Below are 18,408 nucleotides of genomic sequence, written 5' to 3'. Positions count from 1 at the left end.
GGCCACCTAAAGACATGAAAGGATGTAGGAGATGATTTAAAGGGGGATTCAGGGTTTTTTTTTTAAATGTAACTTGCACAAATTCATACATCTCTGTGTGTGTATATTGCATATTTTGTTTGCTCTCTTTTATTTATACTGGAAGTTACTTTGCAGTTCCTTTGAGAATTTGGAAAACACAGAGGGAAGGATCGCAGTCGACCTTCATGGTCGCAGTTTTTCAAATTTATTAATGGTGTTTAATTTCTCTGCGAAACACAGACCAGACTCATGCTAAAAATACAGAGTATTCTGTTATTAGTTCAGGATCTTTACCTTACAATATAAAGAGGTAACTTGAAGCAACGGTTGTTTTGAATTGTCCCCCAATGTGTTGAGGAAAGGATCTCTATAATTGGCAAGGACAGACGACAACCCAAAATGTTCTAACGTACATGCAAGAATTGTCTAGGAAGTAAAAACTCTGAAAACCCTACATACAAAGTGTCTCAATCAATTTATCTTTCCTTGATATAGTGACTTCTTCTGTGACTCTAAAACTCAACAACTTCACTCAGTTTAAATTTGCACAGTGTACCTTTGTAGGTCATCTCCTCATGCACCTCTGGACTGCTGTCAGTACAGCTGCTGTTATCAGATTACTATGGGCTCTAACTGTGGCCATAAATATTTTGTACTTGTAAATCAGACTGCGTAGTTGTAACTCTGTGCTCAAGTTCCCTCGCTTGTGTGTGAGTTTCAACTTAAAAGTGCAAATTTTGACCAGAAATTTCTTCCTTTCAGCTTTAACTTGTAATTATTTTTTACAAACACAAGTCTTTTTTACGCACACTGAAATTCTTATCTATGGATGCACAAACATAACATGTTCAGATTTTTTGGGTTACAACGTTACAAAACAAAAAAATCTTTCTGACCGTAATTTGAGCCCTCAGATTACTTCCTGGTAATCCAAACAGAAATTCACATTTTTGGTCTCTGCACATTTTTAAGGTCATTGGTGAAACTGCAGACACCACAAGTGGTGAGAACACAAGTTCAGAGAGATGATGTAGCTTTGTATTGTATTTTTTTTTTCAGAGAAAATTTGTCCATATAATTAAAAGAAAAACAACAAAGACAAAACTCACAAGACTATTGAATTTCTTGACTCGTTCAAATGACACATAAATTGGCACATATAGTTCCTGAGTAAGGCATGAAAAGGTGGGATGTTGCTCATGAAAAACATTTGACTTGCAGGTGTCCAAATTGGTCTAAGGAAAATTCTAAATGCATCCTGAAAAGCCACTTGCAGTTTGGCTTTGGTTATGGCTTTACTATAATTACACCATAAATGACCCGTATTTTTTTTTAAAGTACAATAGGCTTAAAAAGTGCCAGATGTATGTGCCAAGATATTAGCTTGCTCGTACACCTTCACAGCACTGTCTTTTCACATCATCATCATCATTACAAAGATCACTTGTTAAGATATGACCCAAGTTTTATACGTTGTTCCCCACATCCAGTACTTGGTTGCTAAATGAAAAGATGGAAAATTTACCTTGTCATCCTCCTTAGTTGTAACAATCACAATAACATGCTTTTTAGGGTTAAAAGCAATATCATACCGGGCACTATAACTAGCACAAACTAAGTAACTACTGCAAACCAGGACTGTAGGGAGACAAAATGACCAAATCATCATGGAGGTTACCCACCATACACCCAGTCTTACATTCATTTAACTTGACAGAAAGATCATCAATATTCAAACTGAATACAACAGGAGACAATATTGCACTTAACTTGCATAGTTTGATGTGAGGAAAGTGTATTGTCTTTCCATCGAATGTTTTTATGCTAAATTGCTGATACATTTGTTTTTGACAACTTGTATATGTTGATGGATGTGAACCCAGCGTTGCTCTTCAAATACCAACCTGTGTATTAGAAGGTGGGCATATTATTTATCCAAAAATGAAACATTTCTCTTGTGAGCTTGAACTTATGGATGATAGAAGCTAGTTTTGGATTCTACCACCTGGAAATGTCTGAGAGTGTGCACAACCAAGTTGTAGGAAAATTTCAATTTATTCGTAACAAGTTGCGCACTAATGGATAAAGGACTGCTTTTTGATACCTGTAAGACCTGCAAATATTCTACAACTGCTGATAACAACCTGTGGTTACATCAGTGTGTTATTGGTGTTACAGGGCATGGTGATGGTCAGTCCCAAGATGAACCCAACCATCTGCTGTCAGTTTGAAGCTGCCATTGTCCTGCTCTTCCATGCCAAGACTTTCCGTCGGGGGTCACAGGTCACCATACACGTTGGTAATGTCAGGCAGACTGCCACTGTGGAGTGCCTTCATGGAAAGGTTTGAAATTACATAATACATGATTATTTTTCAAGCTTCTATGTAACCACATCATGTAACCTTGGATTTCTGCTGCAGGATGAGCTGCGTACTGGCGAGAGAGCTGTTGTTCGTTTCCGCTTTATCAAACACCCCGAGTACTTGCGCCTGGGCGCTAAGCTTCTCTTCAGGGAGGGCGTCACCAAAGGCATCGGCCATGTCACCTGCCTGCTGCCCCCTTCTCAGAATCACAACCAGAACCACGACCAGAACCTGCAGGATTATTAAAAATTGCTCCTTCATCAAACAGACAGATGTTGAGGCAGTGAGAATGATGACTGCTTGGGGAACATAGGTCTCTGATCAAATTTAGCCATGCACATCATGTTGGAGTCCCACCTGTTTTGGATCTATGTTTCTGTCCTCATCCGTTCCTGCGGTGATGTCAGAAAGGCTGTTTTCCAGCAAACATTCATATCTTGAGTTAAAGCTGGATGACCATTAAGTGGACTTAAGCCTGAAGATTAATTTGAAGTTTTGCCACAGATTGATTAAAAGGTTCCTTTTTATCATTGCCGCTGTCATTGGAAGATAGCAGGAGTATTTTAAAAGCATGAATAGTGCTTACTCATTGCTGATGTGGAGTGAAGGTGTAATTCTGTTTCTCTTGATGTGCACGACGGATTGACCTCGCTCTTCGTACTGTCTCAGAGACATGTTTGCACGCTTAAACTCATCAAGAAATTTGGTGAGGGAAGATTATATTTAGCACATACTTTATTTTCATTAGTCTTAGGTGGATTCCTTTCTAAGGAGTCTGCTTATGATGCCAAACATTTTAGACCCTTGCCGTGGTTTTTTCGCGGTCTAGCCATTGACTGGGGTATTTTTCACAAAGCATTGGATGAGTCAGGCGCCATTATCTGACAACATTGGTGGGCAAACTATTAATTTGTGATTTCAAATTATCACCAGAAGTGTGTAACTTCATTAGCAACATCCTCCCGAAATGCACCAACAACATTGAGAGTAACATCCTCCTCTCTGACCCTTAATGCTCTCTGGGCGCTATGGTAACGCGTAAATAATCCTTTCAAAATAAGACACAACTACAACACGGGAAGACACCCAGGGAAACCGAGGAAAACCCTGAAAACCATCAATTTCACACCCGAGCCTCAACTCTCGCGGTACGAAATGACTCAGGCTGTTTTCCAACAAACATTTGTGTCTTAACTTAAGCTGGATGACCATAGTGGACTTAAGCCTGAAGATTAATTTGAAGTTTTGCCACAGATTGGGGGTTGCGGACTGCTGGACTAATTATTGCAATGACTGATCTATATGTACTGAATGGTTGACTAAGGCTACATTCACACTGCAGGTCTTAATGCTAAATTCCAATTTTTTGATCAAATTCGACTCTTTTTTTTGTCTGGTTGCTCACACTACAAATAAAATGCAACAGCAAATGCGCTCTAGTGTTCACGGCATGCACAAAAGAAGACGCAAAAGAAGACGTCACACACAACACGCTCTGCTTATAGAAGTAAAAATGGCTGCTACAGAGCTAGTAGGTGTTGTTTCAGCAGTCTATCAATTTCTGCACAGTCATAACCGACATAATTTTGAAAAATTATTAGGAAAAGAACGACACTGAGAAAAAAAAGAGAGCCCGTGCTTTAACAATGGCCTCGTTTGGACCAGTGGCTCCATGCAGAGGTATATATGGCCACGGAGTCGTTTAGCTTGTTTGAATTGTCTCCCCATATGCTAATCAAGTCCAAAACCTCAGTTTCTGTGATCGGATATGGGTCGCATAGGGTCAGAAAAGTCGGATTTGATGCATTTTCGCCTGCAGTGTGAACGTAGCCTAAGATGTTTTGATGATTCAAAAAAATGTTTGGTCTTTTGATTTGAGATCACATTGTACTAGTTTGTGTTCAGAACTGTAAAAACATACTTCATGCTAATACTTATTTCTGCAGGACGACCAGGTGATTTCATTACAGTTATTTTTTGAGGATGATTTACTTTCTGAATGTTGGATGAAATATATATTTTCATCCGGAGTTAAGCTGTTAGTTAAATGCATCATAAGTCACTGTGTTCCAGGAGTGTGACAGGTTCCTTTTCCCTCAAGAAGGTGAAAAAAATTTGTAGAAGAAACTGGTATTAAATTCTTAACCATCAAATCCTGTACATTCAGTATCTGCATTTACGAATGGCAGAAATATTTGCTACTAGGTTTCCAGTTTGTTCCAACTCTCCATTCATATTTGTTGGCTGTATTAGAAGTTTGTACATTTTAGAAGCCAGGCAGCTTTTGCAGCTACACCTAACCTGCATGCCCTTTGAGTGATTAAAAAACAATCGCACATTTCAAGTATAACACACATGTGGTGGAGTGTTTATGCAGGTAAACTTCATTTTTCTGGGGTTCTGTGCAATTGTAAAGCTAAATATTGAATGTACTTTCCTTGATCCTGTGTAGCATTTCAATCTTATTGCTGTTTAATGGAGTGATGGTTGATTTCGCACTTTGTATTTTGATTCTGCATGTTGGAGACTACCAGTTCTGCAGTACAGTGTAACGTGGAGGTGGTACTGAAAGGTGTGACATGCTAAAGCTGAACATTTAAATGTTATGGGGTGAATTTATTAGTTTTTACTGACCGTCCCTTTTAGTGAGAAATAAAAAAGTAACAGTAAGAAATGCAAATTCTGCTTTCATCAATTTGCAACTTTAACACAGAGGATGTTTGTTTTAGACATCGTACTATGAAAAATGGTTTTGTTCTCCATCTTCTCAGCTTTTCTGAGTTATGGCTGTCAGTCTGTCCGTTTTAAAAAAAATCTTCCATAACATTTCCATATCATGGTAGTCTTTTGCATTTGTTTCCTCCATCCGGACTTGGGAACTTCTAATCCTGGGGTCTTTATCATCAAAAGAGCCATTTTGCCCCCTCATCTGCCCAAAAAAAAATAGTCAGGAGCCGCAAAAAATAACAGAACTTGTAAACTTTTAAGTTTTTATCTTTTTTTTTCAATTAAAAACTAAATAAAACAACAGAAGTGCAGTGTGCATTTGTAGGCCTGCTTTGACATATCTTAAACTGAACTGTAGGCCTATGTAAGTTCTTCCTATATTTGTGTAAAAGTAAAATAAAAACCAACCCACTTTAATATAAATAAAACAATAAATAAAACATTTAGCTGCAACTTAGCAGCTTTAAAAAGAAAATTAGGAGCGTCTTTGACAGCGTCGTTGTGGGTGATCGTGGCTCAAGAGTTCGTCTTGTAATCAGAAGGTTGCCGGTTCGAGCCCCGGCTCTGACAGTCTCGGCCATTGTGTCCTTTGGCAAGAAACTTCACCCGCTGCCTACTGGTGGTGGTCAGAGGGCCTGGTGGCGTCAATGTCCGGCAGCCTCGCCTCTGTCAGTGCGCCCCAGGGCGGCGGTGGCTACAATGTAGCTGCCATCACCAGTGTGTGAATGTGTGTGTGAATGGGTGGATGACTGAATGTGTAAAGCGCTTTGGGGTCCTTAGGAACTAGTAACTACTCCACTTATACAATCCCAACAGAGCACTTAGATCATCCAATCACAGGCTCCTAGCACAACCTCGAATGAAGTCGAGAGGAGACCGGGCCTTTGCCACCGTGGCACCCAGACTCTGGAATAACCTCCCTGTTCATATTCGTACTGCCGAGTCTATCCAGTCTTTTAAATCACGTCTTAAAACGTATCTTTTTACTTTGGCTTTTGATTCTAACTAGTTGGCTGTTCTAGCTTGTTGTGTTGTTGCCTATTGTTTGTTGCCCTGTTTTATTGTTTGTTTTAATTGTCTCATGCTTATACTGACTGTGAAGCACTATGGTCAACACTGTTGTTTTAATATGTGCTATATAAATAAATAAATTTTGATTTGATTTGATTTGATAGTAAGGCGCTAAACAAATACAGGCCATTTACAGAGTCCATGTCAGTGTTCTCTCATCCTCTTTGGGTTTTTTCTCAGCCAGCAGTCAGTGTTTTGAACTTATTTAAATCTTTATCCACTATGTTGGCCAGTTCAATTTCTAGATCAGGCTTGCTTGATGCAATGATGGCACGGTGGGAATAATCATAATTTTTTTGATTGTTCGCTTTTTTGAACTCTCTTAGGGAGGGGAAGTGAGAGAACGTACCTTTTTGTCCATCTCTTGCGAACACTGTCATCTTGCGCTCAAATGCCAAAACATTCTCCAGCGTCTGCAGGGCCGTGCTTCCCTTTACTTGGAGAGTTTTATTCAGCGTGTTCAAGTGACTTGTCATATCCACCATGAAGTAAAATTTACCCAGACAATCGAGGTCTTCCAGTTCAGGATAGCGGAAGCCTTCCAAGTTTTCACATGCTCTAGACATGTAGCGAAGCGTTTCAGCACCTCTCTCCTGGACAGCCACCAGACTTTGTTGTGCAGCAGGAGATCGGCGTTGTCGACTTCTTCTAACAATGAACAAAACTGTCGGTGGCTTAATCTGTTCGCAATTATCTTGATAACGAGGTTCATCACTTCAACACATTCGGGGTGAATGTTTCTGCGCACAGTGCTTCTTGGTGGAGGATGCAGTGAAACGCCATCAGCTATCGATCCAGTGACTTTTGAAGTAAATTCACCAAGCCTAATGTGCTCATCTCATACTGGGTGCCCCATCAGTAGACACTGACACCAGGTGAGTGGTGTTTTTTCCTTTAGCTTCTAGACAACTCACAACAGCCTCACAAATGTCCTGCCCTCGTGTTTGGCCCTTTAGCGGTATGAGTTCAATCAGTTCTTCCTGCGGCCCATAACAGTTGACATATCTGCATAACAGTACTGTCTGCTCAACATCATTCACTTGACTCATCACAGGCAATTGAAAATGATTGAGCTGAATTGATGTCATCAATTTGCCTACTGCTGATGTTTTCTGCCATTTTAATGGTCCTGTCTCTGACGGTCTTTGCAGAAAGAGGCATTTCTCTAATTTTCGGAACAATTTCCTGCTTGTTTTTAAAGTCGGAGAATAGATGCTCTGATGTTTTATGAACGATTCTTTCATAAATTCTCCGTCTGTGAACGGCTTCCTCCTCTTTACAATCTTCAGGGATGCTACACAACTAGCAGTGCTAGTTGACTGTGGAGAGCTGATCCACTTCACATATCCATGTGTTGGAATGGCCCAGTCAAAGTCCAGATCTAAATCCAATTGAGAATCTGTGGCAAGATCTGAAAACTGCTGTTCACAAACGCTGTCCATCTAATCTGACTGAGCTGGAGCTGTTTTGCAAAGAAGAATGAGCAAGAATTTCAGTCTCTAGATGTGCAAAGCTGGTAGAGACAGACCCTAAACAGCGGTCCCCAACCCCCGGGCCACGGACCAGTACCAGTCTTACAATCCCACACACTGAGGAGTGTTTTGGTTGATATCTCTTGATTTTCCCATGTCACAGAAACAGGCTCTGTGTTTTGCCTTATATGCATCCACAGCTGTGCCACCAGTTTACTCACATGGACTCTACTAACCTATCAGAAGCTTCTTCAGCTCAGAATGGAATCTCTGGAGTTTTCTTATTAATTAACAATAAACTTAGTGTATATGTACTCCTAAATTTGATCAAAGTGATAAAAAATAGAAGCTCTGTCTCTCTTTATTCTGACATTTAACTAATTCAAAAGATATTTCAATATTTATTTATCCAAAACAAAACAAGTTTACTCTAAATTGATGTTGTACAGTAAAAAAATGTTCTTGTGTTTTCCATAAAGTGTAAATATCTGGTTTCAACTGTGAATAAACTGCTGTGTATTGAAGTTCCTCTTGTTTTGCATAGAAATATACTGAACAACATACAAACCATAATATATAAAATAACATCTACCAGAGTTTTTTCTTTGAAAGAAGCTCCTCATGTCCATTCTTGTATATCAGTGCATTACTGAAACCGATTTATTTAGCCGTGGAGGGAAACAACTGAAAATATGAAATAAACACACATGTAAGCTAAGACTCTCTAAAGAAACAGCATTGTTGTTGTTCGGCTTTTCATTTCGCCATTTGTTGATTCACTTGAAGACCAAGTAACGTAATATGGGTCAAGTGATCAGTTTGATATCAATCTTTCGTGATGCACCGTCATATTTACATTATTTGTACAGTACGAATGATTTGCTTTGGTACCTGGTCGAACTTCAGTTCTGCCTGGCTGCGTTTCTCCAACAGCGCACTCGCAGGCAGCAGCTGCCCCGCCCCGCTTAGTGTCTGAGCTCGGATCATACCAATTTTTACAGTCGTAACTTCCCACAGTGTGCACTATGTGCTTCGAATATTGTGTGTAGTTTTTGTTTTATACAGTTGTCAGCCAGGCATCTAACTATGAAAAAATTACACTCCAAAAGACCCCGGGCTTCTGACAAAACAACCCGGGCTTAAGCCCAGTAAGCCACCCCCGCTCCGCCACTGGGTCAGATGGGTTAAAATTGCTAAATCTAGTGGCCACTGATCATCATTTAGTAATCAGATTACAGTAATGTGTTAGTGTAATCCGATTACTATTGCAAAAAAGGTCATTAGATTACTGTTACCTTCCCATGAGCACGCTGCATTACTAAAACCGTGATTTTTTTTTGGCGAGAGTGTGTCATGACAATGACGTAAGCGAGTGAGACGTTTGTGGCAACAGCTGTGTGCAGATCAACAATGGAAAATATAATGAGTGTGGGAGAGCATATGAGCGTGCAGCGTTTGAAGCGTGGAACTACTGACCTTACTTTGAGTTTGATTCCGTAAAAAGTGACAAAAACATTCCGGTGTTCACTGCGTGGAAAGAAAACTTCTTTTTACAGCAAAAAATACCCCTAAACTTCCAGCGCCGAGTACACTGCCACAGGAACGTGAAATTCAGAGAAACTGGATTCTTCCACTGACATGACAGCTGCGACACACCTGCACCAGGGCAAACCTCCGGCTGCCCACTCCTGCTATACAGGTGAAAATAAAGCAACAAGACTGGTGAGTCTTTGATTTTATTTATTTTCTGCTGTGTTTTACGTCCATCTATTTGAAAGAGTGAGTGTAAACACAAAAAACTATTTAATTTTATATGCTGGAAAGTGCAGAAAATAGGTTTAAATGTTTGGTTAAACAAATTTCTTCCAGTCAGAGAATGTTGCACATAATTTAAGTTTTGCTTGATGCATAAAGTTAAAAGATTAAAACTAATAAAACAAGTTTTAAAAAAAGACTTTTTCATTTGATTACATTTTATATGGTGTTGGCCAGAGGGGCCGATGGTGCGATATGGCAGCCTCGCTTCTGTCAGTCTGCCCCAGGGCAGCTGTGGCTACAACCGTAGCTGCCTCCACCAGTGTGTGAATGTGAGAGTGAATGAATAGTGGAATTGTAAAGCGCTTTGGGTGCCTTGAAAAGCGCTATATAAATCCAATCCATTATTATTATTATTATATGATGAATTGGGCTGACAGATCTATTACTTTATTACCTATTCAGGTTGTAAAATGTTTTTAAAAAGTAGCTAAGTAACTAATTACTTCAAAAATAAGTAATCAGTAAGTAATGGGATTACTTTGGGGAAGTATTCAGTAATTAGTTACTGATTACTTTTTTCAAGTAACTTGACTGACACTGATGTTTAGCTACACGGGAAAACTTAATCTCTGGACAGAGCTCTCGATATCTTTCCAGGAATTTCCCTCGACTAAGCCATCTCATGTCAGTGTGTAGCAACAACTACGAATGGACCTCCAGTTGCGCACGAAATAGCCGTCTTTGAAGAGATCTGGTGCGATGGAACAGGCGAACTTTGTTGCCACATCCATTATCTCTTTCATGTTAAGCATTTTTGTGCATAATGTGTGTATTATGCAGTGATAATTGAGGAAGTCCGGGTAAGCATCGTCCTCCCTGCAACTGGCAATGAATCCATTTGAGCTATCATCGCAGGCCCTTTGTCTGTGGTGATGGACACCTATTTGTATACTGGGAGCTGGGTTTTCTCAATAAAGTTTCTGAAGAAAAATGTCCTCTCCTCACGTGTGTTCTTTCATGAGCAGTACTTTTAATAGCTCCTTTTTTGAAGCCATATCGGTAAACACCATCCGAATAAAAATGCACAACTGGGCTGTGTCACTCATGTCTGTAGACTTGTCCAGTAGCAGTGAGAAACACTCGCAGTTCGCAATATCCTTCCTTCTTACTTGGTCCAGAGCCCCCACTCATTTTTATATCCGTTTCTGAGTTTTGCAGCACTTGGCGTGCCTTTACGCGCATACGTTGTTACCAACGTGTCAGAAAAGGTCAGATATCAGACTGGCTGCCCTGTATGTAAATCAGGTGACAAATTTCACAGTGAGCATGGATAATAAATAGGCTGACATCTAATTTTTAATGCCATGCGATCTACCCACACTACCGTTGCGATCAACCGGTATATATATATATATATATATATATATATATATATATATATATTACATTTCTTTGTGTCTGATGGTGTTGACAAAAACCTTGCACTTCCCCAGCAAAAACATAAATTAAAAAACACCTGGGAGATTGTACCAAAACATAGTCAGACAGCCAAAACTTTGTGTAACAATTATATGTAAATGTGTTTTTGAAAAATCAAAAAATAACTTTTTTACCTGTTTTGTCACTAATCTCAGGAATCGCTGAAATGCGAACTACCAAGAAAAAGAATTGCATTTTTTTAAATTTAAATTTAACCCTATTACAACTGTTGTGAAACTAATGCAGCATTTCATATAACACCATATCAACAGTCAAACATGGTGGTGGTAATGTGATGGTCTATGGCTGTTTTGCTGCTTGAAGACATGGACGACTATAATTTGGAACCATGAAATCTGAAATGTTTACGTGTGACAAATATGCAAAAAAGCTCCTGAGAAATCCAGATGAGGTTAAATCCTTTTCACATTCAATGAAAGATTGAGAAACATTTCCTTTTTTACATTTATTTTTTAAAAATCAACAACATCTGACTTTTTTTCCTCTACTATAAGAACCCAGAGGTTTATTCCCATGATGCACTTCTCTCGTGGAAACATGTAGTCCTCTGAAAGAGACACAAGCCGTCTTTTAGGCCAGGCTTCTTTGCCGGGGCTTGATCCTCAGATATAGCTGGGAATGAAAGATAGAGAGTTTCTCATTAAAACACCATTAAGATAACATTAAATACTGAAACGTCAAACTTAAGACTGTTAAGTAACAGGATTCTCAAAGCAGTTTTTAAATCTGATTAAAACATGTGATTTAAGGCCAACCTGAAGTAGCAACAGATTGGCAGACTAGACAGTTTAATTCCCGCACATTAGGAAATCTTACCGTCTTATTCTTTATTACATTTTTCTGATATTCTCCTGGGATGCTTTTTTACTTTAACAAGAAAGTTTTAAATGCTGATGTAATGGGACCCTAAACCCAGAAATCTGAACATTTCCTTATGAGTAGCTTCAGTCTAAAATGTTTATAAAAGCTCTGCTAAATTTGGCATGGGCGGCTCACCCCCAGAAGGTTTCGGGGAATGTATCCCTCATGGTCACCGCATCGTGCCCACCACCACTCCGTTTCCACCTCATCCTCCCTTCTCAGCACTGTCATGCAGTCACCCTCACTGAAGCAAAGCTCGTCGTCACTCTGAGGCTTATAGTCCCACAGGGCATACACTACACCGTGATTCATCACACCCATCTTCTCCTGAACACCTAAAAAGACAAAAATAGGTTAAAAGTTAATGAGTCTGATATTCTTTAAGCTTTTATGTGAAAATGTAATAACCTGAGACACATTTAAACTACTTTAAGTCCAAGTGCATTTGCTGAAACACAAGCCTCACAAGTCTAGAAAACTTTTACAAAATTGATTTACTTCCTTGATATAACTGGTCTGAACCAAACCCCCTTAAAATGCATGAACCTATGCAACAGTCCTCAAAATCCAGGCAGATCATAACAAGATCCTTATGGCACCAAAGATCTTTTAAATCTCCTAAAGAACAATTAAGCAAATTCCAAACTCGCCTGTAACCTGCACAGACACCCATCATACATCAGTAAATCTCTTGTTGCTACAGAACACGCTCAACCCCTTGAAAGATTTGCGAAATTGTCCTTGAAACCAACAAATGTGTTATGAACTATGAGGCTTATCTCCCTGAACCCCTTTTGTTAATATGTTAACAGGTTTTGTCTCACCATAGAGGAACTGGGAGCACTGGGCATAGCCATCTTCCATCTCTTCGCACTTGTCAGCAGCTGTCTGCATGTCACTATATGTTGTGGCAAATACAGCTGCTCCAGACTCGACAAGGAACTTACAGACCTGAACGTTGTTACAGGAGGCAGCACAGTGAAGGGGCGTCCTGGAGACACAAACAGAAGGAGAATGAGTAGTTAGTTAATAAGGACTGGTGCTGTGCCAAATTAATTTGTTTTCTTCCTACCATAGACAATGTAAAAGACAGACATAACATCCGGAAGTTATGTCCGGAGGTGTCACCATGGCTAAGTCCATCTTTTATACTGCCCGTGTTTTCTACTGTTTCCTACATAGGCTCACCAGCCGTCACTGTCGGCAGCATTAACATTGACACCAAACTGAACCAAAAACTTGACAATCTCGGTGTGGCCGGCACAAACTGCGTTGTGCAGAGCCGTGATGCCCTCGTCGTTCGGCATACTAGGGTCATCCACCTGAAAGACACACAGTAACATACTGACCATATACCCTGGGGTGAAGAACAATCACGGAATTTGCAAGTATAAATCTTTTTAGTGGATCTATAAAATAAGTATAGCAGTGTGTAGCTCCCACAATTTTTTGGTACATGTACAATGATAATAATGGGCTATTTTATTCTATTTGTTTTGTGTGACTCACATCATAGATAACCCTCTGAACAAGATCATATTCGCCCTCCAGAGATGAATCCAGTAGCAGGGCCAAAGGGTTGAACTTGACCCGCAAATTGTGGTTGGCTCGCTCTTTGCCAGCTTTATGGAGGATTGATTTCTTACCCTAAGAAGAAAACAGAACTGCAATGAATTAGAAAAAAAATTGTGTTTGTATTTTAGGCAAACTGGATTTTTAATAACCTCTCAAAATCTGAGTCACCTCACTCACCGGCAGAACTGTGACCTGTCCTGCAACCTCTGGTGGCTGCAGGGGAACGGTATCATCTCCCTCTTCCAACTCCCCGCAGCTGGGGTAAGGTGGGGGTGGGTAAGGAGGGAACTCCTCTAGAAACGGTTCCTGGTGAGCTAAGGTTGATGGACATTTCTCTTTCTCCTTGTCCTTGTCTTCCAGCGGTGATAGCATGCAGTGGCAGGAAGTAGGATCAGAGATGGGTGAGCAAGGGGGTAGTGGGGGTGGGGTCAAACTTTTCTCAGGGAGTGGCTCTTTCAAGTCACTTTCACTTTCATCCTGAACCCTGGCTGCTCCATCTATGCCACCCATCCCGTCCTCATGAACTGTAGGCTGTATATGGATCCCTGCAGAATTAGCCGTCTCCATGGGGATGGTTTCCATAGCAGCCAGAGTGGTTTTCTGGTAGAGCAGTTTCTGAATGTTGGGTCCTGCTGGGCCTTCGGGCTCTGTGATTGAGTTGCGTTTCTTCAGGGGTCGGGGTGCATGTTGCAGCCGGCGACGCAGATTATCCAGGTCAGCATCACTGGGGTTCCTGTGAGAGTTTGATATGAAGGGGAGGAGCTTGGTGGGGCTGAGCGGGCGAGGGATACTGTGTTCCGCTGTTTCTCCTCCGATACCTTCAGTGTTACCTGGGCAACTGTTGTCAGCTTCACTTCCGTCAGGTGCACAAAATTCAGAATTGAAGGAATGGTTTTCTGAGCTGATTGATTGCTGCCTGCTGCTGGCTGGAAGGACTGGTTTTCCATACACTAAGAAAGGAAAGAAAATACATGGATTCACAAGACGTTTCTCACAGCAAGCTCTATTTGACCTCCATTAAACAAACGCACAGATTACAAATTACATGTTTGATTATTGTTTGGGGTGAGAGGAAAAAAAACTCCCCCAAAAAACGTCATTATTGATAGATAAGTACCTGTTTTTCCTAAATACTGATACTGAAAAAGCTTGCTTTACCAATAGACTACAAAGCAAAGGCAAATCAAGTGGTATCTAAATCAGTCCCTGACAACATGCCAGTAAATACCAGTCACAGCTGTTCCCTTCACCTCACATGGTGAAGTTTCCAAAATATAGTCTGAACAAGTACAACATCACAGAGGAAATGCTATCAAGTACTGGGCTATAAGTTTTATTTACATCCATCATGCAGGTATAATTAATGGAGTGAAATACTCCGTATCTTACTTCTAGGAGACAGGCTTATGGCCTGTATTTGTATAGCGCTTTACTAGTCCTTAAGGATCCCAAAGCGCTTTACACTACATCCAGTCATCCACCCATTCACGCACACATTCACACATATTGGTGATGGCAGCTACATTGTAGCCACAGCCACCCTGGGGCGCACCGACACAGGCGAGGCTGCCGGACACCGCGCCACCGGGCCTTCTGACCACCGCCAGTTTTCTCTGTGTCAATCGTTCCTAGTTTAGTTATCTGTATTTCTAGCCTAGGTTGTCTGGTATCTGGTCCTGTTCATGCCTGGTCTCACCTCAGTGTCCTCAGTGTAATGACGGGATTTCTGTGAGCAGTTTTGTAGAAATGGTGTCTAAAGGACCACTGATGGTTTTTTATAAAGTAATTATCGAAGTTAACTCAGGAAGATCAATTGGAGAAAAAGAGACAAAATAAATATCAGTGGTTCTGAAAGTACATGATGTTACATCTGTGAGATTGTTATGAGTAATTTTTTACTGCTGATCTGCTGTTGGCACATGACATTGAAGAAGACAACGGGATGAATTATATCCTTAATTTAAGGATATAATTCCTCCCCTTGTACACTTTCAGAAAGACATCTGCTGTGATGAAATCTATTCCTCACTGCTGTGTAATCCATTATTGTAGATTGAAATGTTATTAGGAAATGATCAGACAAAACAGGGTTTTCAGGAAATACTGTTAACTGTTCAGTTTCCATCCCATATGTCACAACAAGATCTAGTGTATGATTAAAGTGGTGGGTGGGTTATTTTTTCATTTTGAATACAACGGATTAAATGCATGGATGATAAAATCACCTACAATAATTATTCTATTATTATTATTCTATCTGAGCACTAAATAAGATAAAAATTCTGAGAAAACAGCCAGAAACCACGAGGCCCAAGTGAACAATAACAAATAAAGCTGTTTGTGTGGCTGTAATTTCAAATAAATTACAACTCTGCCTGTGTCTTTGGTTGATTAATAAGCTGGAGTGGAAGATTGCTGTCAAACCCTGTCCTCAGCCTGTGCTTCGAGGTTTTGGACAGTTGGTATAACTCATGGCTGTTGAATCATTTAAACTAACATAATCATCCTGCTGTAACCAGGTTTCTGTAAGGTGGAGGAATTTGTAGATCAATTACTAACAGGGACTTATATTATTTAATAATAGACACTATTTTACTCTTTGGTGCATTTGTGGATACTATGTTTTTCTTTTGTTGTGATTTTTTATGTTTAAGTCATTATTTTGCTGATTTTTGGTTTGTTTTTTCTTGGTTTGGACACAGACACAGTCTCTAAGGGCATGGGGTTTTGGGGGATAACAGGGGGAGAGAAGCTGTGGAGAGGCGCGTAAGACTGCGACTCTGCTTCCTGATCCCAACTCTCGATAGTCACGCTTTTTTTGTGGGGGGGAAATTATTAGAGACATGGACAGTTTGGTTGTGTGGTGGTGTGAAGAGTGAAGAGGCCAAGGTACTAGTCAGTCGGCTACGAGCTAAGCTAAGGTAGTGAGTCCCTAAAGATGAATGAATACTTTGAATATAATTAGCGGGTTATTCAACAGAAAGTGTGCTTTGGATAAAGCATTTAAGGATTACACTATGTAATAATATAAGTTTTTAGATCAAATTTGAATCGAAATAAGCTACAGAAACAAATTTCCCACGTGTGGGACTAATAAAGGTTATCTTATCTTATCTTATCTTAAAACACCACTGTGTGCTGTAACAGGAACAGGAAGTGATGCTCTACCCCAAGACCAAGTGTTGGCAAGTTTGTCACACACACCTTATTTTTCTGCAAAGATGTAAATGCAAAAGCCTCTCCCCTGTTGACTGAATTTTGGTGTTTTGGTGAAATTTTTTCAATTCATATTTTTCTACTAAGACATATATTACATTTTGGTGAATAAGGAGGACCAGTGCTTCCAAGGACCAATCTTACACTGATCAAAATAATCAGAAAAATCACTTTGGCCATAATTGTGCAGCCCTATCTTAACAGGAAGAGTATTCTAATACACGGGCAACCGTATCAGTGGATTACCTCGGGGCTGGCTCCGAGGCAGTGTTCCTTGGCCACTATGTTGGTATCCCTTCCCCAGTGTAGCCTGCTGGGTGTACATCGAGTAGATTGAGGAAGCCGCCAGGGTCTGAGGTTTCTGAAGCACAGGTGGGGGACAATCAGAGAGTTCTGGGGTGTAAGGTCGCACAGCAGCAGCTGGAGGACTCTCCTGCTTGTTGGGCAAAGGGAGGGTGTTGCTATGACTGGATAGAATTCCTGGAGCCCTGAGGGGGGCCCCAACTGGCTTCACCTTACCAGGGAAGGTGCCAGTGTTATAGGGGGCTTTGGAGAAGGCTGACAGGCCAGAAGATCGGAATGGTTTGGGCTTGCTGGGAACTGGAGGTGGTGCTGTCAACTTGGAAAGACTTTTGGATGAGACCTGAAAGTAAAATATAGCAAACGTGGAAACACAGGGTTATACTCAGAGATTGATGATATAACTGCAAAATACAGAAAATGAAGCAATAAATCAAATATCAAAATGAGCTGAAATGTAAAATGGCTTTACATTAAAATTGTAAGTGCTCAGCAGCTATTAACCAGTTTGAGTTTGACTTTTCATATTTAACCTTACAATTATTGTACCGTAATTGTCGGGCTATAAGCCGCTACTTTTTGCACCAGCTTTGAACCCTGCGGCTTTTAGTCAGGTGCGGCTTTTCTATAGATTGTCCATGATTTTTGTCATATCGTAAGACGATTTGTTTTGTTTGTTCCGCTGTTGTACGGCACTACGTTGCCTGTCGGAAGGGCATGTGATCAGACACACAGTATCGGGGTTCAAGAGTGGTATGTTGGTCACATGTCCGTCCGCCAGGCAACGTAGTGCCGTACGAAGTAGCGCGAAAAACAAACTTCAAAGTAGCACTACACGTTCAGCTGGAGGCGTGGATGATGAGCGGCGATAAACTTGCAAAAAGCAAGTTATGTTCAACTCCACCGGTGGATTCTGACAGCGTGGAAAAATGTGAAAACATCCATGATCACCAACGGATTTTGAAGGGCTGGACTGCTGCATGATGGAGAGGAGGACACCGCCACGGCTCTTCTGAGGGTGTTCGACTCTGACACTGACAACGAGGATTTCTTTGGTTTTGAAAGTGACAACGAAGGAGAGAAGCTGAGAGTGGATGACGAAGCCATCCTGAGCCTGTTCGTTTCCGACACTGGAGGAGAGGACTTTGGTGTTTTTAGAGCGCAGGAAGAAGAGAAAGATGGTGAATGACTGACTTTTCTTCTTGTTAAAGCCGTGTCGCTGCACCTGAGCCTAAAAGGTAGGCCGAATCTATTTTTCTGGTGTGCTGTAGGTTATTGTTATGTACTACATTTGTTACTCATTTATGAAGCACAATACATGTTTCGTACTTGTAATTACCGCTACTTGTACATATACCTAAAAAGTTATGCAAATATGTACCCATAACTTGTTTTTCAAAATATTAATAAAAGGGGTGTGTCTCCAAACAGCCATCTCTTTCCTGACAATTCCCTTTGTGCATATTCTCTTACATATGATAAGTCAACATTGAAACACCTGCGGCTTTTAGTCAGGTGCGGCTAATGTATGTACAAAACAGGA

The 18,408-nt window shown here is 40.6% G+C and overlaps 2 protein-coding genes across 3 annotated transcripts in view; one reads left to right on the top strand and one right to left on the bottom strand.

Moving 5' to 3' along the window:
• The window catches only part of gtpbp2b (GTP binding protein 2b), a 29,245-nt gene extending 22,971 nt beyond the window's left edge, over positions 1 to 6,274 (top strand). Inside the window, exons 11-12 of the mRNA XM_086294713.1 lie at positions 2,200 to 2,364; positions 2,443 to 6,274. Coding sequence (XP_086150839.1) covers positions 2,200 to 2,364; positions 2,443 to 2,631 — 354 coding nt within the window. The 3' untranslated portion in view covers positions 2,632 to 6,274. The remainder of the gene's footprint in view (positions 1 to 2,199; positions 2,365 to 2,442) is intronic.
• A 4,615-nt stretch (positions 6,275 to 10,889) lies between these two features.
• Positions 10,890 to 18,408, bottom strand: part of LOC147327099 (apoptosis-stimulating of p53 protein 2-like) — a 36,982-nt gene continuing 29,463 nt past the window's right edge. The window contains exons 12-18 of one of the 2 annotated variants that reach the window (XM_086294709.1): positions 16,812 to 17,208; positions 13,527 to 14,299; positions 13,284 to 13,421; positions 12,963 to 13,096; positions 12,599 to 12,765; positions 11,910 to 12,109; positions 10,890 to 11,525 (exon numbers count right to left, since the gene is read on the bottom strand). In XM_086294709.1, the coding sequence (XP_086150835.1) occupies positions 11,484 to 11,525; positions 11,910 to 12,109; positions 12,599 to 12,765; positions 12,963 to 13,096; positions 13,284 to 13,421; positions 13,527 to 14,299; positions 16,812 to 17,208 (1,851 nt within the window). In that variant the 3' untranslated portion in view covers positions 10,890 to 11,483. Of the gene's footprint in view, positions 11,526 to 11,909; positions 12,110 to 12,598; positions 12,766 to 12,846; positions 13,097 to 13,283; positions 13,422 to 13,526; positions 14,300 to 16,811; positions 17,209 to 18,408 lie in introns of those variants that run through there. The other variant, XR_015129795.1, reaches the window with a different exon arrangement.

This window comes from Aulonocara sp. 'chitande type north' Nkhata Bay, linkage group LG6 (genome assembly GCF_057382095.1).
Source record: "Aulonocara sp. 'chitande type north' Nkhata Bay isolate Kocher_YH1m ecotype deep benthic linkage group LG6, A_spYH_male_GT1.1, whole genome shotgun sequence".
NCBI classification, from domain to species: Eukaryota; Metazoa; Chordata; class Actinopteri; order Cichliformes; family Cichlidae; genus Aulonocara; species Aulonocara sp. 'chitande type north' Nkhata Bay.
This window is presented reverse-complemented; position numbering and strand designations above follow the sequence as displayed.